The 27,326-nt window shown below is 44.3% G+C and overlaps 1 protein-coding gene across 6 annotated transcripts in view; it reads right to left on the minus strand.

Moving 5' to 3' along the window:
- ABCA1 (ATP binding cassette subfamily A member 1) overlaps positions 1–27,326 on the minus strand; it is a 96,808-nt gene that overhangs the window by 38,588 nt on the left and 30,894 nt on the right. For all 6 annotated transcript variants that reach the window (XM_030003576.2, XM_030003575.2, XM_030003574.2 and 3 more), the window contains 3 exons: positions 11,891–12,012; positions 8,343–8,534; positions 831–917 (listed from right to left, as the gene is read on the minus strand). In XM_030003576.2, the coding sequence (XP_029859436.1) occupies positions 831–917; positions 8,343–8,534; positions 11,891–12,012 (401 nt within the window). The remainder of the gene's footprint in view (positions 1–830; positions 918–8,342; positions 8,535–11,890; positions 12,013–27,326) is intronic.

Consider the following 27,326-nt stretch of genomic DNA (forward strand, 5'->3'; position numbering starts at 1 on the left):
GGGAGAGAATGTTTTTGCCTAGTAGCAGTACTTCAAAGTCAGAGCCAGCCAAAAAGCAACTAAGTTAAGTTTTTGGCTCAAACCTCCCCCCATTTTTTGACTTCTGACTCATGCTAGGCATGCAGGGCTTTCTTCTTAATCCATCATTTCACCTGCAAAAACAAATACTTGCCATCTCTATAATGTCACTTTGCCTGGGCAAATTGTTATTCATGTTTTGCCAGAGCTTTCCTCAGCCAGTGTTGCGATGCCATTGCACTTAGTGCCCCACAAGGACCAGAAAACAACCTCTGCCCCAAAAAGCTAGTTAGACAAAAAGCAAACAGTAGCCTATAGTTACTAATTTAGATTAGAACAGCCACAACATCTCTTCTACATGCCATACCCTCACCACACCCAGAGACCAGTAGATACAACCAAGTGGTTGGCAACTGAGTGAAAAAAATAGAAAGAAGACAAACCTCCACATGCAGTTTGAAAGGCACTGCGAGGCAGCAGATATATTATTGCAAGCCCAACAACTGTGCCACTGCTAAGGCGGCAAACCCCACAGAAAATGTCTCAATTCCTGCTCCTCCCATGACGACCCAATCTTTAGCCACACATCTGATAAACTCCTATTGTGTTTGTAACAAAGTGCCAAGGGGTTGCAAAGTGTGTGCTGCCTCTACTGACAAAGGGAGAACTGCTGTAGTACGGGGGAAGTTTCAAAACAAGCCAGGGATTTGACTTTGAGTTGTCCCAAGGAGACTCGGTGCTTCTTGTACTGGATTGCAGGACAAGAGAGCAACCACGGTGATGTGTCCTCCTGACACAAAGGCACTCCTTACCTCTTTAAAAAGCTTCCCAAGGCTCTCTCTCAAAGCTTCCACAGTTTCTGACAGATCCTCCAAGGAGGAATTGAAAGAAAGTCGTCTCTGCAGGAAGAGAGAAAAGGAAACCAGAAATCACTGCAAGGCACCAGTGAAGAAATTAAAATTCTTGTAAACATTCTTGTAAAGAGTAGTAAGGACTCTTTACATGGCAAAGTGTTTGATAGGGAAGGGAGAGCTGGTTTTCTGTGCAACCTGGAGCTTAAAATACCCTAGGCTTCAGCACCCCATAACATGATGGTGACACCCCTTTCCTTCCTCACAGGTTAGGTACACAGATGCCACAACCAGAACATCCCAGTAAAATGCTATATGCACGCACGTACACTTACAGTGCCAAGGATGGCTTGCATTCCAGGTCACAAAACAAGCACAGCCTACAGGATAGCACGTGGACAGACCTGAAATCCTGCAAGCCAGTGCTAAGAAGGGGATGCAAAGTCTGTACAAGGGAGGAAAAGACCAGTTGGTAGACACAAGCTTTCAGTGGGACTCCAAAGATCCCAGCTCAGATATGGAGAACTCCTGCTGCAGTGTACATCATATTCATCACTCAAGTCCTCCTACCAGGCCTTGACGTTCTTTACCTAAACCAAAGGTGTATTTTAAAACAACCAGCTTCCATGAAACAGCTGACACTCACCATCATCACAGGGGAAAGACTGACAGATTTCCTGAAGTGGAAGGCATAGCTTTCAGGAAAGTATTTGCTCTAGCTGGGGGTCACACTGAAGACAACTCCTTGTTTCCAGTTGCTCTACACGTAACTGGTGGGCCTGGGGTTTGGTTTGTTGGATTCTTTTTCCCTTCTGTTCACTTATCTGGATTATCTTGCATTGGAAACATTTGGACACAATCCTTGTTTCAAGGGAATGAAGATTAAAATAACTTCTTAAGATTTCACATTAGCAGCTACACGTTGCAGCATTTGAAAGCATGCTAAAGTTACAGCATTGTGACACAGAGAAGACCAGCCAGGGCCGTTGATATTGGCACACTTTTGGGCTGAAGGTTTTCATCTTCACATCTTTCCTGGGTAACTTCTGGAAGCAAACTCTAGAGGCTTTCACTTCTTCTAGTTGATTTGCTGGAGGGTGATAAGACCTGGTCAGTGCCAGCTGGTGTAAGTGGGCACTGTTCCACTCATCTGTTGGGGCATTTAAGACACAGCTAACTTTTCTGAGTGCACAGCTAGTGCCTGTTCCAAAGCCAGCTGCAAATTCAGGGAGGGTGTCTCTAACCTCTATGGATTTCTACTAAGAACAGTCCTTCAGGTTCAGGTAAAGCAAAATACATCACTAGGGCTAGAAGAAAAGCAGTTCAAATTCCCTACAGGCTAAGATCTTCAAGACATATTTAAAGAAATATAGTCAGCAAATATCAAAGCTACATAGCTGCACTACCACTTTAGCAACAAGACGAGATAAAAAGTCCTAGGTTCATGCGTAACAGTAGATGTGCTTGTTCTGTTCCATGTACCTCATCAAGCTCTACACACATTTGTGTTGTTTACTCTATTCAGAGGTGATTCAGGGACAGGGTAGATGAAGAGTTTTCTGATGATATGAATTCGTTCACAACAGTGAAAAGTCAAAAGCCAATTGCAAAGGATTAGTGAAAGGCCTCGTGCTGACACACTGTTATAAAGTGCCAGACAGAATTCAGTGCTGCAAAGTAAAGTACGTAGGGAAAAGACAGTTCTACCTTAAGATACCCTTTCATGGCTCTCAACTAGCTACTCCTACTCAGAAAGGGAGATCTTAGAATTACAGTGGTAAGACAGATCAACACCAATATAAATCCACAGTGCAATCCTGGTTCTCAAGTACTGTGTGCAGTTTTGGGTCCTCCATCTCTGAAGGAACAGAAGTACAGAAAAAGGCCACAAGTATGATTCAAGATAAGAATGGCTTCTTAAGGAAGAACAATAGACCATAGTTCTTCCAGTGGGACCCGTAATGACAAATAGAGGTTATGACAGAGGTCTGTACAAGTGGGATGGAGAATAGGAACAGGGAAATGATTGCTCACTGTTCCTCGTCATTCAGGACTAGAGGGCTTCCAGTGAAAAGATCAATTTAAAACAAACTAAAGGAGCTACTTCACACACAACTTAGTAAAAATGGGAGAAATTCAGTAGATACTATGCAATGCTGAAGGTACTGAAAGTTAATGTGGGTTTGAGAAAGGCTTAGAAGAATTCATTAAAGGAAAAAAGCTTACCAAGTGTTATTAAACACCAACATCCCAGCTGTAGCTGAGAAAGTCTGAGTTGCAAGCTGCTGAAGAACAGAAGTTACATCAAAGAAATGTTACTATATACTTGCCCCATGCCTCCATTCTTTCTCATGCTTCCATTATGGGCCACAGCTGGACTAGCACTTGGGGGACACTGAGCTGAACAGAACTTTGGTCTGACCCAGTACTCAAGTCTTAGGTGATTCAAGGAGTTTGCAAACCTTACCCTGAAATGGGAGGAGAACCCACCTATCCTTTCACACCCCACCACGCTCACCTTTCTTCCCTAACAAATGCACAGCACTCCAAGTTGATTTCTCACCAGAACTTGCAATACCATTGCTATGGAGGCAACTTTGCTTTCCTTACCACCACCCTTTGCACCCTAAAGCCCACGCAGGAAGCCTCTCACAAGTCGTATCTCCAGAGACAATGACAAAAATCAGTCACAAGTAGCCAGTCATCTTTGTACAGATGAGCATGTCACGAATTTGCCTGGAAAATAACTCTTTGCAGTGGCTCATTAAGTATTTCATTACATTCATAAGAGCCCTCTAGATTCAGGGCAGCTCCAGTAAGATTGGTCCCACTGTGAGAGCATCTTTTGTAGGTGTCTGCACTACCACTTCTGGGAGCAGCAGGGGGGAAGGCAGTGACCCGTTTTCTGGTGAAATGCTGCAAAAACATCACCTGTTCTTTCTAGGCACACTGGGGAAAGACAAAGTTCTAGCAGGTTTTGAACAGAGCTACCCTGTACAATTACTGTGTTAGTGGCTGGCAAGTCATGCTTTCATCTAGTCGTATCTTTTCAAGAAGCCAACACCATAATACTCTTGAGGTACAGACTGCACTGAGCAGACTCTGTGTGCTTGTATGTGCATGCTACAAGACTCAAAAGAAAGACAAATACTTGAGATGACTAGAGTTGACTGCACAGTCAAGACAAGCCTTGAATAAGTCCACATGTCAACTCCTGCTAGAAGGGATGGACAACTGTTTCTTTAACATGCAGGAGGATGCATGAGTTTGAAGCGTTGGGAGGTCATAAGAAAATTCAGCCACTGTCAGCTAACTGTTTCTGCTTAGTAAGACCACTCTGACATGTTTGCTTTGAAACAGTTATTACAACTTCATACTGATCTTAGCAGAAACTTTACACTGAACTTTGCAGAAAAATCATGTGCTTTAAGCTTCTGCTTTTGTTTCCTGGGAGTGGAAGTCCCAAAGTACAGCTGCTTAAAGGCATGATATCATTGTGCTTGACTGAAAACACTCTCAAAAGAGCAAGGAAAGCCACAAGTTCAGTTGCAGCATGTATTTACATTAAGATACCTTTTCTAAAGCAATCTTTTAACTGGAATGCATTTATTATTCAATGCTTAGTTCATGCTGACCATATGACAAAAACCCCACCCGTATTACAGAAGGAGAAAAGACAATCGGATTTTCATGTGCTCACCCACACTCCTTCAATGACCACTACAGTACACAAGCCACAACATATTTATGGCTTACTACAGACCCACACCACTGGAAGTGAGTGTGGCAAAGCCATTCTTAGGCAGCACTGCAGAGATGAAATCCCACAGGACCAATTTGAATTGTCTTTGTCATTTAAGCTTCACCCCAAATCATTTTCAAAACAGGGGACATTTGCAGAGGGAAAGCTGTCCCACAGACAGGTATTTTTATGATATAAGACAGTCCCCACCCCTCACAACACCAGTCCAGTGGGACACGTCTGACTTACTGCCAATTGCTCTTACTAATCAGGGGTGCCTGTAACCTTTCCCAAACTGTGTAGTTCTTCCATGGGACAACTGCTATCCTAGCACAGGGAGAAAGCTGAAAAGGAAATTTGTGTGCATGCAATCAGAGGTACTGTTTTTGCTGTTGTTCTCAAACCAGCTTCTCCTGCCTCACAGTCTCATGGAATACACCCAGTGCAAGGCAAACCTCAAGAAGAGGAGATGCATCCACAAGGAGCTTGTACAAGATGTCCTACACCATGCAGTACTTATTGTTGGCCAAAAGGCTTCAGAGAATGGATGAAGATTAAGACGTGGGTCCTGGAAAAGGGAATTTGACTTTTTGAAACACTTGTTGCTTCTACTGGAGTGAATACTCAGTCAAGACAGCAAGCTGATCCCCTGCCTCAGTGCTGTGTGATCACTTCTTGATATTCTGCTGGGTTTTGATCTAAACAGCCTTCCCCAAACAGGTTCTTACATAAGAAAGAATAAGGAGACACACTTTAACCTCCCTACCATGCCTCTATGTCCTTGGCTCTGTTTTCTCATCCTACAGAGCAGGCTAAATCGAAGTCACACAAAGGATCAGTGGCAGAGCTAGAAATCCTACTGAAAAATTTTAATTAGAAGTCCTTCTTTGTCTTAACCTTACTACTGCACTTCAGGAGACACTCAAGCTGTTCTGGATAGAACTGTGTAAAGAAAAGTGTTTATTTTTTGCCTTTCTTTTTAAAAAAACCCTTCCTTAACAGCGCTATGACATTTAGAGCTCATGCATTTCACCATGCATGCACTTAAATTTCCTTTTTTAAACTGTGCTCTGTCCATAATTTGCTAATAATTACTGTTTTGTTGCGAGTTACCAAGAACACTTACAGTTTCCCTCAGACTGCAAATGCACAAACACTTCAAGCTGGCAGAGGCAGGTGTTGATGTCAGGGTGATCTCAGCCCACACACATGCACACTGACCACTGGGTTCTCAATCTTGCACCCTCCCCTCCATGTTTCAGCACAAGTGTTTGTGTAAGCACACAATCAGGTCACTCACTTTTAATCTGGATCAATTCCGTGACGTAATTTCCCCCATTGTCTTGCAGAGGCAACAACAAACATGAATGGACAGGGGCAGGAACAAGCAGGTGGATGCTGACCTGAGACTTCTGGATTAAGATAGCTCAAGAAACTATAGCCACTCTACTGCCCAGATACTTGAGTAGCAAAACCTCCTGTTTTACTATTCAAGCCCTTGGTGTTGAATTTACACAGTTCTTGCACACAGTTGCAAGTCCTTTTCACCCCAATTGTATTGGCCTTATCATATTAAGATGCTGCCTCTCCATAAATCACAGAATGCTGCAACCAGTGGAGCCCAGGTCCCATTACATTAGCCAAAAACCTGCCTCTGAATTGCTGCTGTACCTGAATTTGATTTGACCCTTACTTTTACTTACTGAAATACCATGCTGTGAAGCCCATCAAGGGAAATAAGCAAAAAAATTAAAAATAAATCTCTAGCCATATTGTTGGCATTGGTTTACAGAGTCTGTAGTAAATATGGCACATGCTATCTTCAGTGTGTATGTCCAAGATTTGACCCACAGTGCCTTTAATTACAAGCTACGTCAAAAGCCTCCTGTGTTCATGAACAGAAAGTTCCCTCTTTGTTCAAACATGTTACTGCAGGTCAAGGCACTTCTTAGCCTTTAAAGACACAAAGTTTCAAACGTGTTGGTCCTGATCCTAGAGTTAATTTATTCATCTTGCCTGGCCCTGTTGAAGCCAGTTGGTTTTTATTTCACTCACTGATGCATTACAGCAGCTTAACTAGAGGGTAGCCTGTGACATTTTTCCCAGGAAAACTGTGGACCTTTACAAGACAGCATACAATACACAGCAGGTTTAGAACTGCTGGCTTCTGGACTCAAGCTTTTTTTCCTTTGAAGCCAAGGTCATGAGCTAGCTTCTCAGAAGTCCCCCAAAATTGCACATTACGTCTTAATCTAGTTTGCTACTGCCAAGTGGCACAAAGTGGCTTATGACTACTTTCTTTCACCAACAAACAATATAGATGTAACAACACAGGTACAGTTAGTACCAGCTTCTGTCAGCTTCTGTACAGCTGCACAGACTTCCATAAATGAGAGAAGCAAGACTGAGTCTCCAGAGGGCCCAGGAGACCAATACTGAGTTGTACTATAGCTGGCTATTTTCATCCCCTTCAGTCCCCAAAATGATTTTAAGTAAATACATGCATATACATCTAACTGAACACAAGAAACTGCTTACAGCCATTCTTTTTCAAACAGCCCATCTTTGTTATGGGGACAATTTTAGTGCTGTTACCTCATCTCTTAACACTTATGATTATCTTGCTCTTCCAGCGGGAAAGAAAAAATGCAGATGGAGGGCACGTGGAAAACAGATGATGAGCTGTGGAGAGAAGTAACTGACCACTATGTACTGCGCAGAAGAGTAATATGATTCCAGTACTTGATAATGACCCTCTTTGACTGGGGACAAAGCCAAGCAAGTGGTACATGACTTTCAGTCCTGACAGGCTCATCAAATCTGGAAACTCACACAGCCAAAGTGTTTATTTCTTCCACAGCACACAATGGAGTGTTTGTTTTAGTGGGTAACAGAGTGGGTTCTGTGGTCCCTTCTCTCTACTGATATTTCCAGCACTAACTTCCTCAAACTTTTGTATATTACCAGATATTGCAGACTTATAACGAAGCATCACTGGGTTTCCCTACATAAACAGCTAAGTCAGCTGCAGTCTCCAATCACGCCCTAAATAATGTATTTTCCTGAAGTTCAATGAATTCTTGCTTCGAAACCCTTTCAGTTGGTCAATCTGTGAAACAGGGCTTTAAAACTTGACTCTGCTTTGTATGAATTAAACCTGCTCAAAGGTTGTGGCTTGCCACTGGCTAGAAACTTCAGTTTCTAGGGAAAAGCATATAAGTCTCCTTTCATGTAAGACACAAAATTTGTTATCACCTAGACAAAATTAACCACTCATAATATTTCCAGATAGAGGTAAGAGGGCATCCTTCTCTACAGGTTGCACAGCACTCAGTGGCCCCATGGTAAGGGCAGAGGGTGATGGTTTCAGCACTCGGCACAGGCCAGTCTAACATCTGGGTTCATTCCAGCCAAGACACAACATCTGACCAAAACACAGACAACCAAGAGCCTATTTCTTACTATGCAGCATAAATACTTTCATCTTGACAAAGTGCACTGCAGACCACACACATTTATGCTCCGCAAGTGCCACACTGCAACAGGAAGGGTAAGAATGACAGGAAGAAGCCATGTTGTTCATGCTCCAGTGATAAAGACCATCCTTCTTTTTTCTTACTGCCAATGAACAGTTCACTCTGGAAATCCAGGCATGAGTTCCTAGACTGAAAGCCCTAGAAAATGTCACTGTGTCAACGATAGCCTCTCACAGGTGGGACCAGCATACTCACCTGAAGGGGCTTCAAAGGATTCAGGTTAGCACGGAAGGCTTTTTCAGCTGCATGGAGTTTTCCCTTTGGCAAGGTGCAAATGTAGGCTTCAGAGTCCATGGCCACCGTCTGATTTTGGATTGTAAGAAATTCAGACAGTGTTGAGCTATTACAGAGATCTCGCAGTCGCATTCGGTAACCAGACACAATGACCTGGAAAAGCGGGGAAAGCATGTAAGTCTCCTTTCACGTAAGATTTATAGCACAAAATTTGTTATCACCTAGACAAAATTAATCACTCGTAACATTTCCAGATAGAGGTAAGAGGGCATCCTTCTCTACAGGTTGCACAGCCCTGACCCATGCGCAACTCAATTCCAAGAAAAACGTTTCCCTGCTGAGTACATGGAGAAATCCTGGGGGAGGCAGGCCTCTCTCCACTTCTTCACAAACATGCACAAAGCAGCAGCGATCTGGTCCTCCACAGCAGCCATTTCCTCCAACCAAGGGTACACGCATTGCCTAATCTTCAGTCTTCTGGGAACTGAGCCACAGAGACAAAACAAGGCTTGCAACCAGACTCAAGTCTGGCAAATGTATGTGAAGGGCAAGAGACTTATGTCCCAAACTCTTTAGATGTATCTGCCAGACAAGTTTTCTGTGCTGTTCTGGATCAGGACCACCTTGTCCCTTAGCTCTGAAGTATCTACTAACTGCTGAGCAAAACATTTTGCAGTGTTTTGGGGTAGATAATGTGAAAAAAAAAATTTTACTGGCTGCAACAAACAAGAGATAAGATCCTGGAGTCTTCTTTCACAGATGTAATTTTACTTAAGGTGATGGTTTGCTTGTCAAGAATGTTTCCTAATCCACCTTATTAAAGAAATGCATAAAATCCATCTGAATTATCACCAGTCCCTTTCAGACCTGATAGCCTAGTTTCTTTCAATAAGGTCAGTTACAGGATTTAGGTTTGCTGAACAACAAACAGGTACATGTCAAACAGGTGCATACTTCATAAAGGTGATAAACACAAGGAAAATCCAAAGTCTTCCATTGGAAAGAATTTTCTGTTTGCCTTGGGGCTAGACAGAGGCAACAATTTTATTGTAAACGCACAGGTAACAGCTTTACACTTCATTTCTTCTTTCTGTTCTTTTGTAATACCCAGCATGCATTGCCCAACTTCCAGCAATAAATAAAGAGGATAGATCTAAATCCCAGAAGAGTTAACAGTTCCCAAATCACACTGGTAAGTCTGAAAATCTTCTCATCTCTCAAAACCAAAAGGGCATCAATAATCCAGGGGAAAAAGCACACTATGTTCAGAAAACAAGCAGACGGAACTTACAGGAGAGCGAAAAGATTTATAATGCAATACCTGTGCAAACCTTTAACTTTAGTCTGCACCCATATGCCAAAAATAGGATGTTTCCATGCTGCATGCTCAGCTGAATAAATCGGATAGCTCTCTTTCTGAGCACACCTGCCACTGTTGGCGAAACACAAGGTTGAGCCATTCTGCCCCAGGAAGCAACATGCCCATCAAGACAAGGCTTTGGTCATTTTTATGTATTTGCACTGTATTCAGTATGCTGGATACATGACCCTGCTTGGCATGTGGGAGTACTGTCACTACAGTAACACCAGTGAGCAACAGTCCCATCTCCTTGGTGATTTCAGTTCCTTACTCGCTTGCAAATCCTAACTTTTGGGCTTGTTGAACAACCACAGGACACTAACAGACTGCAGAAGAAGGCTGTATGTGCTGTGAGAGGTTTGCATACTCTAAATAGGCCCTTCTATATGACCTTGTGAATGAAGCTGTGACCCACTCATACAGTCAGAGACCAAACAACTAATGCCTATTAATACAGCAGTCACCGTGCAGCTCAGTAGTGAGGTCAGATGTCCACGCCAGATCTCCAGCAAAATCAAAGGGGTCCATTTTGTGAGTCAGACAAAGTCATCCTGCAGGAAGAGAGTGCTCTGCCTCTCAGTTATTATCTGTATTAGAAAAGTGCTCAAAGAAAGATTTGGTGGGCCGCTGCGCTCCTCTGCAGCTTCCTGCCTTGTTGCTTTGATTAGCTCTTCCTGCCATCCCAGAGCACAAACCACTGTTATGACTAAACAGCATCATTCCCGGTGTACTGGCAAAATCAGCACAAGAATTCCACATGCAAGAACAAAGCTTAAAGCATTCAAGGAAAAACTAGCCAACTGATTACCCCTTCACCACCCTTCAGACACCTTATGTAGGTTAAAGCTAGGCTTTTCTTACCCTTCCACTGGCTTTGCCATAGACAACCGATATAATATGGCAGACATGCAACATAAGGGCAGAGCTAGCTTTTTGGCTCTTGGAAAAATCTTTCTGCCTTTCCACCAGCTTAGGGAGAACAACTGTGTTGTTGCTGAAGCCTTCTGGTTATCCTTGCAGAACCATCTGTAGCACGATTCTGTTTTAACCTAGCATGAATTTCAGGCAAATTAGTTTCAAGTAAAGTAAAACTTGCAGCCTGAAATGGGTAAGAATTTTTTTTCCACTTTACTTTTTTTAGTAGAACATATCTTTAACTTGTAGGATTAATTATCAAACTGCACTAAAACAGATGGCTTGATAGAATTCACTAAAGAACCAGACAATGTGTGCGAAGGGGGACAGCATTTGTAACTACGTGAAAACAGAGTCTGAAAGAACTATTCATCAACTCCACTTCAAAGAAAAGATCTGATCTGAAGTTGGGAAGCAGAATAGATTTCCTCCTCCTTTTGCACTTCACCTTTTGCACTGCCTTAAGAGGACCATAGGTCTTCCTTTGAAGTCTGAAGCAACCAATTCTAACTTCTGCATTAGAAAGGAAGCTGGTGGACTAATTCATCCAGCCTAGCAAAACACATGTTCTGAGCTTGACAATGGCAGACAGCCATCCCAAGACAGGGCTCTAGCCCACTGTCACCACTATCTATGCTTACAAACGCAATCATGGGAGCACCCAGGAGTTTCACTTGACATCAGGACTCTCTTTGTACTACATAATATACAAGTTTACTGTCTGTCTTGAAGAGTTGGCCACAAACTGAAAAGCATTCCTCCTTCCACTGCACAGGAATCTAAGGCAGAGCAACACACAGAAACCCTACTCCAGTCCATGCTGAGTGACCAACCAACCACCCCATTTTTATTTATAATCAAAGTAAAACAATTTGAACAGCACTAGCAACCTAATCAATGTTTTACTTGGGTTAAAAAAAAAAAAACCACCACCAACAAAAAACAAAACAAAACCAACAAAAAACAGGAAAGAAGAAATTTAATTTAGCCTGAAGGGTACTAGGCTATTTTCTTCTGCAAATCAAAAAAATTGCATGTGGGTCTCAGTGTCCTTTTACAGCTTACAACCAAAGACAGTAAATTGAGGGCAAGAGGGAAGAGAGAAGCAGGGATTACATTTTCCCCTGTGTTTGTACAACACCTCGCACAGAGGGGTCCTGCACTGTGGATCTTGGCACCGTGGTTAAACAAACAACATACAAGCATTATGTTAGTGGTTGAAAGTGCTCTTTACCTGCTGGAGGTTGACCTCTGCGTCCAGTAGCTCCTCTACTGTGGAGGATGGCATGGACACATTATGATGGAGGAAGTCTGAGAATGTCTCGTTGTCAACCAGGAAATCCCGAAGTTTCAAGTCTGGAAAGTGAAAAAACAAGAAATGTTCTGGTCAGGGCAAAGCCAAAGGGAAACTCATGTGAGAGCTCTGAACAGGAAAAGCAAAGCTGACCATATGCGGGAGAGGGAATTACATAAACCATAGCACAAAGGGAAAAGAAGAGCTGCTGGCAAAGTGCTCTGAAACTTGGCAGCTTTCAGAGCTATCAATCCCTGATGTCTTGATCTCACAAAAAGGAAAAAAAAAAAAAAGAACCTTGGAAAACAACTCCCTTTAACATCATTACTTCAGCTCAATTTGCACATACATGCACAGAAGAAGAAAGGCACACCAAGCTACTCCCCTGATGTGGGGTGAAACCTACTCCATCATTAGCCTTGCACAAAGGTTCAGCATCACTTAGTCCCTGTGTTGTTACTGAACACACAACTGAGCTGGAGCATGGACCACTGAGGGATTTACTAGCCTGTATTTAATTAATAGTAGATGTTACTCTACCATAAATTTTAGTCTGCCATATGCAGACATACAGATACGATACAGAAGAGCATGCAGATCTAGGAAGCAATCAACCACACGACAAAATTTCTGCAAGTGCTTTTTAATTCCATTTTCCTTCCCAAAAGTTTCACCTTCTGAAGCCATTGGTGTTTCAGCTCTTGGCTTTGAAACAAATTTGTACCTCCATCACAGCAGAGGGCAACCATCTGGAAATTATAATCCATTAACACTATTAAAGTTCACAAACCTGGAGCTTAAGCAACTGACCCTCACACTGTTTTGGGTTGTTTGGGGGTTTGAGAGAGAGAGAGAGAGGACAATTCCATCTTTACTACACTTAAACAAGCAGCGATAAGGAGAGCAGCTCTGCCAGGAGGAGCTGAGAGAGCAAGCCTCATGGGATTTACTGGGGCGCAGAGTTCTGGGCTAAGCCAAGTAAACCAGCTAGGCGTCACGCCACTTCTACTCTAGGAAGAGAGGATACCGCAGCCCACAGCCAACAGTGCAAACCAACGAGTGCTAAAGGAAAAATAACGCAAGGGAGACCCCAGAGTTTGCACCTTCCCCTTCCTACAGCAAACGGCTGTAACAGAACTTCTGGGTTTTTTTTCTCCGCCCCCCCCCGCCCGTGTAGTTTGGTGGGGTTTTTTTTTTTGTGGTTTTTTTTTTTTTTTGCTTAGCTCGGCCGGTGATACCGTCAAGAAAGCCCAACGCTCAGAAAAAAAAAAAAAAAAAAAAAAAAGAAAAAAAGGAAAGAAGCAGCACGCTGGGGTCTGGGGGTGCCCCCGGCGGTAAGAGGGAGGCCGCCGGCCCGGGCTCCACTTCTGCTTCCGGGGGCGCGCGCGAGCCTCCCGGCCGCGGCGGGGTGCGGCGCGGGGGGGGAAGTGGGGGAAGCCACGCGCTCTGCTCGCGCGCAGGGGTTACTGACGGTCATTGCTCCCTCATCTACATATCCAGTTACAAATTCCCGGTTGCCTTTTTGTTCCACGCGAAAAAAAAGTAAACCACACACCCTTCCCCCCCCGCCCCGCGCTGAGGCGACGCGGAGGTTACTTCGGGGCAAAAGTCTCTCCCTCGCCCTCCTCTCTGCCCCCCGCGGGACCCCCCAGCAATACCCCGGGTTTGACCGTGCCCTGCAAACGCACCCGCTGCTCCCCGGCACCAGAACCAGCCACCATCCCCTCTCCCAGCCCGCGGAAAGGCTGGGGAAAGAGCCGGCCCCTGCAATAACGAAAAAAAAAAAAAAAACCAACAAAAAAAACCCCAACCAACCACCCCAAAACAACAAAAAAACAAAAAACACCAAAACCAAAAAGCACCACCACCACCCCCCAAAAAAAAAAACAAACCCCTACGTCCTCTTCTTCTTTCCAGCAGAGGCTAAAGCACCCTGCTTCACCGCAACTGGAAGAAAAATTCCCCCCACCCTGATCCCTTGGTTACTTCCTAAATGCGCTGAACTCCCTAAACGCTTCTGCAGCTTGTTTATTTTTTGGTGAGATCATCCACAGTTCGGAAACTCGGATGGACAAAGGGGTAGCTGGCTGAAGGCACACTGGCATGCAGAGATCAGATGTTTGCAAGCTTCTTCATTTTATCTGTCCCCATTTAAAATATTTTTCAAGCTCCTCTTAAAGGGCCACACACCTTTTAAAAAAGTAACCAAGCAACAATTCTCCTACTCTTCTGTTTCCTCATCATTGTCTTGCTGTTGAGTTTGCCTAGGCTTTTTTGTTTGTTGGTTTGGGGTTTTTTTTTGCCATACGGAAGCAGGATTTTCTTGGTAGGGGACATTTTCTACAGGTAATTGCAGGAAAGCAACCTGAACTACACTGGGATTCCTGCTGGCTTGTCCATAACCGTAACGGGGAGTCACAAAGAGCCTGCCGTCTTCCACTGCTGTAATTAACCAGCCCAGCATTAACAGGGCATTTCTCCCCTTCCTTTTTTGTCATGCTGAACCCTTTCAGACTGGCTCAGCACTAGAATTTGCTGAAAATCAAAGCTGCCTTCCAAGGCAACTCCTACAAACGTCTGAAGGAGTTTTCATCATCATTTGGAGGAAAACACGAGGGAACAGAACATAAAGTTACCAAAACTGCTGGTGGCACAATGCTTGGCTTCCAACCAGCTGGTCATGAACCCGTGCTCACTGATCATAACCCTTGTCTGCCCAAGACCACACATGGAAGCTCTGAGAGACCAAGGGACCAATTCCCAACGCCACGGTCCTGCTGCAGTGCCCTAAGCAAATAGCCAGCCTTTCTTGCCATGCATTTTCTCCCCCACCCCATCTGGTCCTACTTCCAGCACTTGTGGCTGAGTGTCTTACGCAATCTCCCTCAATTGTGGAGGCATGCATAATAACTTGCACACGAAACCACAGAAAAGCACTAACACTGCAATCAGTCTGAATTCCTGCCCTGGATACTTCAAAAAGACAAGAGTTAATAGAGGTTTCCTCTTGAAAATAGCCATTCTCCTCCAAGACTGCTTGCCCACTAGGGCCTAAGGAAATACAAGAGCATTAGTTAAAAGAGCTCCTCCAAAAATAGAAAACAAAAGAAACAGGCAAGTCTTTTGAAGGCTAATACCAAGCTTACCTAATAATGCAAACATTTGGAGTGGAAGAACACATTTTACAATCAGAGGCCTACTACTGCAATATTTTCCTGCCATAAAAGCTCAGACACACTATCAGGTTACTCAAAAAACGTGAGGCAAAATATGTCAGCTCAAATGTGATTTAACTCACGCATCTTTTCTCACCCTGGAGACTGACCAAGAGCATTGGTATGGTCAGCTATCGCAAGCCGGCTGGCACAGAGCAATGCAGCTGCAGTGTCTGGACAGCGTATTGAAGTTTCTCCATATACTTTTGCTGACGTGGACGTGCAGCCTCCCCTTCCCTCCCCGCTTTAGCTTCAACAGAAAACCAGGGGAGCCGCAGTCCTGCAAGCTCCCCTCACCACCAGCACAGGGTACAGCCTCCTGGTCAAAACCTCCGGTCCCAGCAACCGAGACAAGCCCCACACACAAACATGGAGATGAACTTGAGGTCAGACTGAGCAACCAGACTCAAAGACAGTCAGATCTGATGTGAACCATCTCACCGATTCAGTGACAGGGTGAACGTCTGCAGAAGAAATACTGAGGTAGCTTGTCCTCATGGTAGGCTACTTCTACAGTTTCAGTCCTGACCCCAAGGGAGCAAAAGCAGAACAGCAGAGAACGTAAACAGAGGCTTTGCTTATAAAACCATGCAAATAACCCCCAGCAGGCCCAGTGGGGCTGAAATGCTTTTGTTCTGCCTAGCTCCAGCTCGGGCACCGTACGTCAACAAAGCAGGAGACGCTTCCCATCCACATGAAACATGCAGGAAAAGAGAAGTCCATTTCCCACACGGGGCAGGGAGAAAGGTCCTCCCTACAGTCACGTAACGAAGCCTCCAGCAGAACCAAGAGCTCCCAGAGCTGGAGGTCTTGTGCCTTAACCACAAAACTGTCCTTCCTCTCTAAACTCACAGGTCAGGATTAGACAATCACATGGCAGCATTTCACAGATACTGACTTCATGAAAGGCACAGCTGTCCTTTGTTTCCACACAGTTCAAACCCACATTGGGGCTGAATTCTGGGCATGGAAGCCAGAAATTCATGATTTTCAGATTGCAGAGCATCTCCTACAGGATTACAGTCATTTAAATCTTGTAAGATTTACATTGTCCTGACAGCTCAACCTTTTCCAGCACCTTCATGGCTGAGCAGAGAGGCTGGTCATTCCTTGCTTGATAATCAAATCATTGTGACAACAGAAAAAAAAAACCAAACCCAAACCTACTCAAGGAGCTCAAGACATCCACATGAATTAGCAAAGAAAAACAGAACCTCCACACTTGCCACATTATTGGTTAAATCAAAGAGCAAACCAAAGAAATTTAATCATAAATAACAGCAAGTCGGTGCTATGTGGGGTCTCTGTTCCATGCAGATCAGAACTGAAACACTGATTACGCAGTGAAGAAAGTGTCCATAGTCCATACGTTCTCCACAGCCAGAGGTTTTTAGCATCCTCCTTCTAGAAACATATCTCCAATTACTTTCACAAGCTCAAAAGGTGGCTCAATGCAGGAAAGAGCAAGAGAAACCACACCTGGGAACCAGTTTTAATTAATTTTCTGATCTTACTACAAGTATAACCATGACAGGTGCCACAATAAGCAGTGACCATTTCCAGCAATACTGGGAAGATCCACAGACAACTGGGACAAAAAAGCCTGTAGGGACAGGTTACAGAGCAAGACTGTTCTCCTCAATATTCTCTGCCATTCTTTCTTGCTTCACTTGGAAGCACAGAGGGCTCATACCTTCCTCCAGAAACTTAATTGTGCAGTGTCTTTTAAAATTAAACAATAGGGTAGAAAAACAAAACCCCACGGAAATTGTGGCTGCAGTTTTCATATCCGGAACGCTGCCTTCTAAAAATAAAAGGCACGCAAGTGGTATTTCAACATATCTCAATCCACCGTAGAGTACAAAGCTCACCAGGTCTGACTTCAATTTGTGGAGTTTCTGCACAAAGGGTTTGTGTCCATAATCTACAGAAAACCAGACTTTCAGCCAGTTTCAAACTAAAAAGCTCAGCGAAAACAATGTGACAGTCAGATCTACTGTTTACTTCCCAGCTTCACATGCTGTAAGTCCCTACAGGGAACTGGGTGAAGGAAGGAGAAGAAGGGGATTCATGCCTTAAGTTAATCCAGAAGGTAAGAGGGAAGCAGGGCAGTGTGTCCCATCTACAAACATGACTATCTTCAGGGGATTTCACTCCCTAATGGTGGAACACACAAGGCAAAAAACAATTATGCTTTTTTCCATATATCCATTGCAGTTGGAGTATTTACTAGCCTTTGGCTAAGCCTGTATTCCTCACAGCCGAGCATCAAGGCAACAGAGAAGCTGGTGTTAAATTATAACCCTTTATTACTGTCACAGAGACTGCTCACAGGGGAGCCCAATCATTTTCACAACAGTAGTGTTAAGGCGTCACAGCAAGATGAAACAGTGAGACAGGATGGGGCATGAAAAGCTTTAGCTTTGCTCTTTAGAGTCAGCAGGTTTCCACAAGTGTCCGAAGGAGACAAGAAAGACGAGTGGGTTCCCAGAACAATACAGTCAGAGGCACCTGTCTCCACCAGTTAACAGAATGAGCAAAGCAAGGAAGAGTGGCAAGTGAGCAAATAAGGCTTTTTCTTCTCCCTGCACAAAGAGTTCAGATTCACGGCTCCCAGTTCCACACTCGGGTAAAAGCACACTTCTTACAGCAAGGGAGGTGGGTGTGCACCACCTCTGTCGTGCTCTCACACGAGGGCAGTAACTCAAGACACCCACACCAGCCTGATGGCAACAGCTGGCTGTCAAGCCCGTGCAACACTGCTCCATAGCACCTGGGCACAACCGGAGGAGAAGGTCACGAGGCTCCCCGGTCACACAGGGCATCGCTTGTTCACTGGTCATACTCCCAGCAACAGGAGTTTTTGCAAGACACAAGCAGATGAAGAGGCTGAAGCTGAGACCAAGAGCTGGAGCTCCTTGCCTTAGCTTTCAGCAAACCCTCACACAGCGAGAGGACCAGGGCAGGCAAACCAAGTGCTGCTGCAGAATTACCTCCTACACTGGAATTTTGTGTTAATTTTTCAACGAAGTATCCGGGAAGTATTCCTCAGGAATACATGACAGGTGCACTTGAACACCTCAAATGATTTTCACACTCATTACCCATCACTGTGATTTATAGACAAAAGGTGTCCGAAGCTACTTCCCATAAAAATGGGCTTCCAAACAAGTTCAGCAGTGGAACCAAAGACTGAATTACTTGTGAATTGACAATCACCCAGAGGAAACAGTGATCTCCTAATGTTGAAGCCTGTTACAGCATTGTACCCTGCTGAGCCAATGACCCCGATCTACACTGTGAAAAGCAAGCCGTTCAGATGGCCCAGGGCTGGACTCAGCAAGGCAGCAAATTTTTATCTGCCCTCATTATATTCCTAACTTGGGACAACACATCCAGAAAGCATGATAAAATAACATTGTTTTAAGGTGTGTTTTTTTAAAGTGATTACTATGTTTTCCTTTTCCTATAAGGCACGCTTCCCCCTGTGTGGGAGGAATAGCTCTCAGAGCTGCCTGTATCCCTGTTGGTACTGGCAGGAGCTAAAACTGTCCTCTGAACAAGCTGGACAGCCGTACCCTGATTTGCTGGCAAGAAATCAAGCAGCTCAGCAGGCCTGTTGGGCAGGATCGGCTAGTGTGAAAATACAAGCCTAATTTGCTTGCAGTTGAAATGCTGTTCCTTCTGTAGCCATGGCTTGACCTGTTTTTATGGTAGGCTACACAGCTCTCTGCTCTGTGTCCATCAGGCATGTAACAGTGCTGCCTCTGCAGACATTAGATAATGCCCAAGTGAGCACCCACTTAACCAGAGCCCATCATCTTCATATATTTGCCATGCCAAATAGTGATCTGAGTAGAGAGGAGGCGGCCTGCCATCCATCTCCAGTAGCTAGGATCTCTCCTGGGAGAAAGGGAAACGTTGTGCAACAGGCCCAGTCCATCTCTCTCATCTTGGGACTGCAGACACTGGGACCATCTCCATTCCTCTACAAGTCACCATTTTTGCTCAGAAGAGCTTTAAAAATAGCGACCAGAGCAATCACCCTGGCAGAAAGCACAGCTGACACCATGTACTGGTGCACACGCAACAGACCAGCCCTCGGCTAGCCTTCACTCGGGGCTGTGTTGGCTTCGAGAACGCAGAGCCCATTTAAGCCGGCTGAGACCCCACCTCCAGCCTGCATGGAAAGTCAGCAGCAAACACAAGGCTCGTACCTGTCTTTGGGTAGCAGTACTTTAAGTCCTAAACGCCATCAGCAGCGCCCCCCCCCCCCCCCGTATGACACACAGGACAGCAGAAAGACTCTGCATCAGAAAGCAAAGACGCAAGGCACAGAAGCAAAAGCCGCAGGCTGGTCACCAGCAGTCCTGCCAGCAAACGCGGCCTGCAGAGCTGTCGGCGAAGGGACGCGCCCAGCCATCTCCCTAGGCCCTGTGTAACACCGCAGAAGAGATATTCTCGCACCTTCCCCTGCTGCAAGCCAAATTCTGTTATCAGCACAGACAACTGTGAAACACAGCTTGCCAACGAAGAAGAAGAGAAAAATTTATTCAGGCTTCTAACAGTGCAAAAAATGAAGCAGGCTTAAAGTAAAGATCCTAAGTATCTTCGCTGTATTGCTTTAAGAAGCTAATCCCAAGCAGACCTCCAAATCACAGGGCAGTTACAACTGGTTGAAATTTCTCCTGGTAATTTTCACAGAACAAGGACAAACTGCAAATTTCTCAGCCTTTGCATTGGCTCCTCAGCCACAGAGATGACAGACCTCAGATCCGACTAGATACAATGCTTCATTATTGCAACAAAATTATCTTCAGGAGTGGTATACAAAACACATTTAGGGCTGGTACAGGCTATGGAGAAGGTCTCTAAAGGTCAAATCCAGCTCAGAGAGAGATAAGTGCATCTAAAGAGGCAGAAAATAAGGGTTTGCTGTTAAGATTAGATTTTGACTGCACTAGGAACATTCTGCCCTAGATAATACACAGAATTTAGACGTTTCAAAACATCAACTCAGACACAGTAAAATACATTAAAAAAAATCAATAGACAGACTGGAAACCGAATGCCATGGGCACATCCAGCCACATATCACTATTCTAATGGCAAACACTGGTGTGAGCATACAAGGAATGACATTATGCTACTAAAAAGCACGGAGCTAAGCAGAAGTTAAAAGCATAAGCTGTGACCAAGGAGGACCCCATCCAGAATTCCTCGTACTTGAGCAAGTGACCTTGAATTCAGTGGAAATTCAAGTCACAGGAAAAAGCAGGACTGGACATTTTAATCAAATGACCATTACTAACAGCAGAAAGGTTTTCATGAGCTGGCTACGTGAGCATGCATCTGGGTGACTGCTGGTTCAAATGCAAACAGAAGACACCTCTATCAGAACCATTTCAAAGCCCCAATACAAGCAGGCAGAACGACCCCACCAGTATCATGCTACTGGAAATTCAGCACCAGCCATCCAGTTTGAAAGACTTCCCCCACAAAACTGGCATGGGTAATGATGAACCTCAAGCAAAACTGCAGGCAGAGCTGCCCGGGATGAAAGCGCCCTTACTGTCCTGTACTTATATTTGTTTCGCCTTACATAGAAAGGCTGATGAGAAGAGAAAAAGCCACCACTCCCTTGGGTGTGAAGCCTCACTCCGCCACTGCTCCCTTCCTCTTACTCAGCACAGATTTGGGGAACCCGACTCACATCTGACTTTTACAGCTTAACACGATATCAAGTCTGCAGTCGGCAGATCACAGCGGCTCTTGCTTCCCCTACGTTCAGGAAGACCTGTCACTTCTGGATTTAGTGCCAAGTCCTAATCTAATGCCCCTCATCTAGCACACAACAACAGAAGCCACCTCCAGATCAAAGGGTTAAACCGATCCAACAGGTAGCAAAAAATGCTAAAGATTAACAAGGATAAGCCAATCATTAAAGTCCAATTAGTTTAAGCAGAAACACTGTCTACTTATGCTGAAAACATACCTACATCTAAATTATTTCAACCTCCCATGATTGCTCCCTATGTTTCAATTTCATTGGCCACTGGAAAGTTATGGCTTACGGATAGTAGTTTGGTTTTGCTTTTGAGACTCAAGTCCAAAGGAAGGGGTGGGGGTGGGGGGAGAATAATCAAGCTTCAGTGCTGAAAGAAAAGATTATGTTTTCTCCACCTCGTTTAGGGCAACTTTGCAACCATTCAGCCCCTTCATTAGTATAAATCAGACTGTTGAGCAACAGCACTTCAAAACAGTTGAAGAACTTTCTCTCTTTGGGAGAGACTGAAAAGCAGATGCTTAGTAGATACAGATTGCCCAAATTCACATACAGTCTTGGCTAGAGCTCATGCCTCTTGTATCCTAAGTGTGACACTATACCACTGTTTACTTCGGGATGCTCCCAACAGTCCCTGCCTTGGTAGTCTGAGGAGTTCATCCTTCAGTTTGGTATTCTTCTGGACTGTCAGTATCCTAACCATTCCTTCCCTTCAGTACTGACATTAACTTGCTGACTGAAAATACACCTTGGAGTAGTTGCGCGAATATCAGCGTCCACTACGTTTTACTCAGAGGACAGAAACATGACTAGTAGACACAGAAAAGAGCAGTGCCTCTTGTTGCTCTAGGAACCTGGTCCTGTGTACCAGTCCCAAAGCAGTGCAGTTAACGCGAACAAAATTGAGTGTGTGCTGCTGCAGACGGCTTCTGCATTATTTATATGGATGCACTGGTAAAGTTCTTTGCACTTTCTTCAGGTAGCAGCAACAGATAACACGAAAAGGAAGAAAAGGAACCAGGTAGGTGAAGACACTTGTGGTCTTAAAGGGCTACTCCATTGTCTTGATTTCTGTTCTCTGGCTTTACAGCGCACTTTTCCCAACCTGCTGGGCAGTGTGCAAGTATGTGAACAGAGCAGGGTAATAACATAGGTGAGCAGAGATACCTGATCGCTGCTGACCACGTCATCACACAGCTGTGCCTTTGCTATGAGGAGAGTTGTTGGGACAATGGACTTTCATGTCTGCATCTTGTCTCAAGTGGCAAAGCACTTTGTTCCTACTGTTCTGAAGCAGCATTTTGTTGTCTGAAGACAACAGGTGCTCCTTTCCTAAGCAGCTGGTTGGCACAAGTCAGAACAAGCACTCACACTTGAGATATCGCTATCTTTGCAGTAAGCTGTCTTTGTCCCATCAGCAAATCCCCTTCTGGCATATATGTATGCTCAGTCAGCCTCGGATATGGTCCAGTTATGTTTCAGCTGCACTTGTTAAAATAGATGGAGAACTACAAGGAAAGGACCTCCTAAGATATAATAGTTTATGCTTATTAAGTTCTGGCTGGCTGTAGTCATGCAAACCTTCTGCCAGTGTCAACCAAAAAGGCATCCAAGGACTAACTCAGGTAGTATTTGCCTCTCAAAAGATACATTTAGAAGAACGGAAATGTTCAGGGAGGGAAAGGAAAAATAACTAAAAACCACCCCGCAGGAAAGGGTCTTTAATTTAAAATCCCTTAAAAGGGTCTTCTATTGCACCATCCTTAAAACTAAAACTAAATTAGAAAGGGAAGGAAACTTCGGCTGTTTACAGAGGATGTGTGTCAGATCAGCCTGAATCTCGTCCACATATAGCTTAGTGCTGCCAGGTCAGCATAAAAAAAAAAGCTAGGGCAAGGTCTTCAGCTAACAGATGAGCTACATACATACTAAATTTTCAGAGCTACACCAATTTTTCATCAGCTGAGGATTTTATGCCACCCAGGCATAAGCAATATGTAGTTTTAACAAACTCAGTTAATCACTAACACTTCATTAATACATAAAAATATGTATAATTTTTTTTTATTCTTCAACTTTTCCATTTGATTTCAAAGGATTTTTCCAGAATTTTGGAAAAAAAACACCCATACGCGAAGTATGATACAAGCATAAAACCTGTATCCTGAACTAAAAATGCATCTCAAACAAGATGCAACCACTACTTGATAAAACACAGCAACAGCAAAAAAAAAAAAACCCCAACCCCAAAACCTAGGGTTGGAAGTGAGGAATGTTGTAGTTTGTTGAAGCTGCAAAGAAATTTAGCAACAGGTGGTAGAATATGTTGCTTGATTTTAGCCAGGATGCTAGCATTAACACTCACTTATTTTATGAGCAAAAATATTTAAATAGAACAGCATCTGTTTCCCATGAAAAAGGCTGCCTACAAAAATTGAACTTTCATGGATTTTCAAAAAAATTCAGTCAAGCAGTGGTCTATCCTCTTGCCTGGGTAAAAATGAACTTTGATTCAACATCAACAATATTTCAAAGCCACCACCTTTTATTGCATCCTGACTTCACTGAAAACTGCCACATCCTACTGTGTTCAGAATGAGGCCTCCAGTTCCTTGGCAGTTGTTTATTTAGCTCACAGGAGCGCTGTAAAAATTAGGTAGTAAGTGTTCACAATGTACACTGAAGATGAAATGTATTATTACTGGAGAAGACTCCAAAGCTGAACATTAACTTGAGAGATATGGGAGGTCAGATCTGAATTAGGCACTCCGGCCTCAGTACCAAGTCGGACACAGAAGTGGACAGGGCTTTTTCCAACTGTGGCAATTTCGCAATCGCCACTCTCACAAGAGCTCAGCCCCATGGAAATCCCCTGACAAAGCTGAACTTTCCACCAGATGACAGTGGTACATATTTCCTAGGGGACTACTAGCACCAAGCTCAATGTAAAAAGTCTCTATCCCACTCTCTCAACCAACCTCAGGCTGTAGCTTAAATAGACCAAATGCAATCTTCCACAGATCAGGCAATTTATTGAGATTCTGAGATTAGAATTGACCGAGAACAAATCCAGAAATTGCGTCAGAGTGGAAAACACAGAAAATAAACGCAAATTGAAGTTAACACTGAGCGTAAGTTTTCGGCAACATAATGCTGGTATTAGCAAGCTGTACTGATAAGGTTGCATACAAAAAGAGAGAGATAATAGGAGAGCGTGAAAGCTGTAATTGTTTATTTAACACTCTCTATTTTAATCGCTGGTTCAAAATAAAAGTCAGTGTTGACAGACCAGGCTGAAGAGTTTTGGAGACTGGAGAAAGCACCCAAAACTTTTTAATACTGTCTTGCTTCTGCAGCACATGCCAATATTACTTACACTGTGACAAACACAGTAAACAATTCTTGTTTTCTTTATCATTGTGTCTTTCCCTAGACAAGTTAACAGCAAGATAAAAGATGGCCCTTTTAAGCCCCTTTAAGATTTGGCATCTGCTGGAATAGTTGTGTTGCTAATTGCAGATATCGGCACTGTTGGCTTCCCTGCATGCAGCCAAACCATTAGCTGGCACCATCAGGTTCGCTGGTCTTAAAGTAACCAAACTGCCAGTGCAGCCCTTCACCAGTGGAAACCAATGCTTGTGATTCTCCTCATGTGTTTTTAACAGGGTTCATACAGTCTTCTGTGATAAATTTCTCAGAAATGTTTTTCTCAAGCTCCTGTCACCTAGTATTGTGCAGACACTACAGCAAGGCCAGATTTAATATTGCATGGGTTTTTTCAATTCCACTTTCAAAGGGATTTCAGTCTTTCCTCCCACATCCACACACATCCACCTAGAATCCCAGCTGGCATAATTCTAAACCTCTCACTTCAAAAGCATCTCAGCAGAAGGGAAGTTCAGACCAAAACCAGGCACCAAAGCCCAGTTCTGCAGGATCAGAAGACAGCGATGCACATTATGCTGTATCTGTTTACCCATCTCAACCTCTAAGCAAAGTCATGTAATAACAATGCTGTTACAGACAAAGAAACCTCTGAAAGTTCATGGACAGCCCCACGGGAAAGAAGTATGATTCTCCTGGTAACAGATTTAATGCTGCAGCAGACCTTTGTGCCTATACCTCTATCATCATCATTTTACTACTTTAATCTCATCTTTGGCTTCAAAACATCAAAGAAAGCAGAAGTAGACTCTATTGAAAGTGGCAACATTTGCTGAATTACACATTTGCACTAATAAAAGCTGCATACCTAACAGCCCAACACACAACTTGGGACCCACACTGCCATAAGTCTTCTCTACCTTTGCATATCTCTTGACTGTCAGCCTCCCAGTTTCAAGTTCAGGACAGAAAAAATAACAGACCCACTGGGTTCACACACAGACTTTGTCCACTACCTGTAGTAAGGGACTTCAAGTGCCCTTCCAAAAATGTTTTTGAAAGGTTTTTCCAGAAGATCTGCAGTTGCCTGCACAACTTCCATTCACTTGCCAAAAAAAAAAAAAAAAAAAAAAAAAAAAAGAGAAATCAAGTCTGTGCCTGCTCAGCAACCCAGTGATTTGAAGAAGAAATTAGGCAAATGTGGGAGAACTGCCACGTGTACCTGAATCTCCACACTGCCCAATCAACATGGCACACTACAAAACCCTTTGTGCCACCCAAGTACCCAGTACTGGCTGCTTGTTCTACTTGCTCCATCCCGACAGACCACACCTGACCAAAGCAGAAATCACACTGGTTCCCATGCAGTCCGGGGCCCCCCTTCCTGGCTGGATGCTTCAGGCTGGGAGGCAGCAGCAGCCAGGAACACCCTGTAGAGTTATGCTGAGGGCTAACGCAAAGTAACCCATGCTGAAAACACAAAGGTAAAGCAGCCTTCCTACCCACCCCTACAAGATCTCTCTACTGATACCACAGGGCAGCATTTTTGGCAACATCTTCTCCAGGCTAACGGAAAGGGAAGGACCTGCACGTCACTGTGGAGCAAGCATCAGACAACCCAGTTGTATATTTACATGCAACCATGCAATGGCAGGAATGCCGCCCTGCTGCAGTTGGTGTCTACAAGTGTTTCCAGGGGTGAAGGCCACCTGGACATATGGTTTGTTAGTCCTCATTCTAGCCTAGCTGGTTTCTGCTAGGATCCTTCCCCGAGGGAAGTCAGGGAGGAAGCCAGCTTAATTAGGGAGAGGTAGGCAGGTATAAGAATCAATGCGAATGCTTAGCTTGAGGGCATGGAGTCATTTTTCTTAGGGAGAAGACACTGAGGAGGCAGTTAGCTATCACTTTAACATCACCTAGTAGATAATGCACAACATCCTGTTTCCCTGAGCACTCTGATAATCATATAGCAGGACACACGCCACCAGAAAGCCTCTCCCAAGGCTGCTCTTCAGCCCAAGCCCTCCATCATCCTTTACCTGTTAAACAAAAGTAGCACTAATAGCACTGACCAGACAGGCTGCAAACTCCTTCAGTCTCAACATCTGTCTGTGCAGCAGTGTGCAACATCAGCAGAGGATGCCACCCACCTGATGTTTCTCCCACACCATGAGCAATACTAATCCAGCAAACTGGGAAAGGCAGGGCACATGTGGAATAATAGCCTGAGATCTGATGCAATTTCTTAGGCGATGTTTGTTTCCCTCTGCCTATTCTAATGCTTCATTTTTGTTTAGTTGGGTTGGCTTCAAGAAAACTAGAAACACGCCCTTTGGGATCACTGAAAACTAAGAGCCATAAAGCAAATACCAGCTCGACTGGCTTGTATGTGCAACTGTTAGCAACAACCAAAGAAGGTGGCTTTAATTTTACCTTTTGATTTATTACCCCATGGCACTGCAGAACAAAGTATTTGGGAGCCCTGTAGAGAGAAGAAAGAAATGAAGGAAGTGTGCCTCAGAGCCCACAGCAAGCTGTATCTCCACCTTTTAAAAAAGGAGGCAAGCTTATTTCTTCCAAACACTTTATCCTCTGGTAAACAGCATTGAGGCCAGTTGCAAATCCAGTGCCTGCAAGCAGTGAGCCAAACCTACTGCAGGTGGCAATCCCAGCAGCCATGTCATGCTCTCGGATGTGCTGTCACCAAGGTCTTTGACTCTCTGTTCTGAGTTGCACTCTGCCTTATCATGAGTGTTGAAGACCTTGGTGACATTGCTGGACAGAGATGTAACAAGTGCTGGGAAGGAGAGGGCACCTGGCACCTCCCTGCAAAATTGATTATGTTAAGGTATGTGTGTGCCTGCACGTAGATTTCACTGCTCAGGGTTTGCTGAAAGTGTCCCTAAAACAGCAGCACCCATACAGCACGATTGCTGCCTGTGCTGAACTCCCTCACTCCACCAGTTAGTACTTAATCCTGGCCAGAAAAGAT

This window comes from Aquila chrysaetos, chromosome Z (genome assembly GCF_900496995.4).
Source record: "Aquila chrysaetos chrysaetos chromosome Z, bAquChr1.4, whole genome shotgun sequence".
Taxonomy (NCBI): Eukaryota; Metazoa; Chordata; class Aves; order Accipitriformes; family Accipitridae; genus Aquila; species Aquila chrysaetos.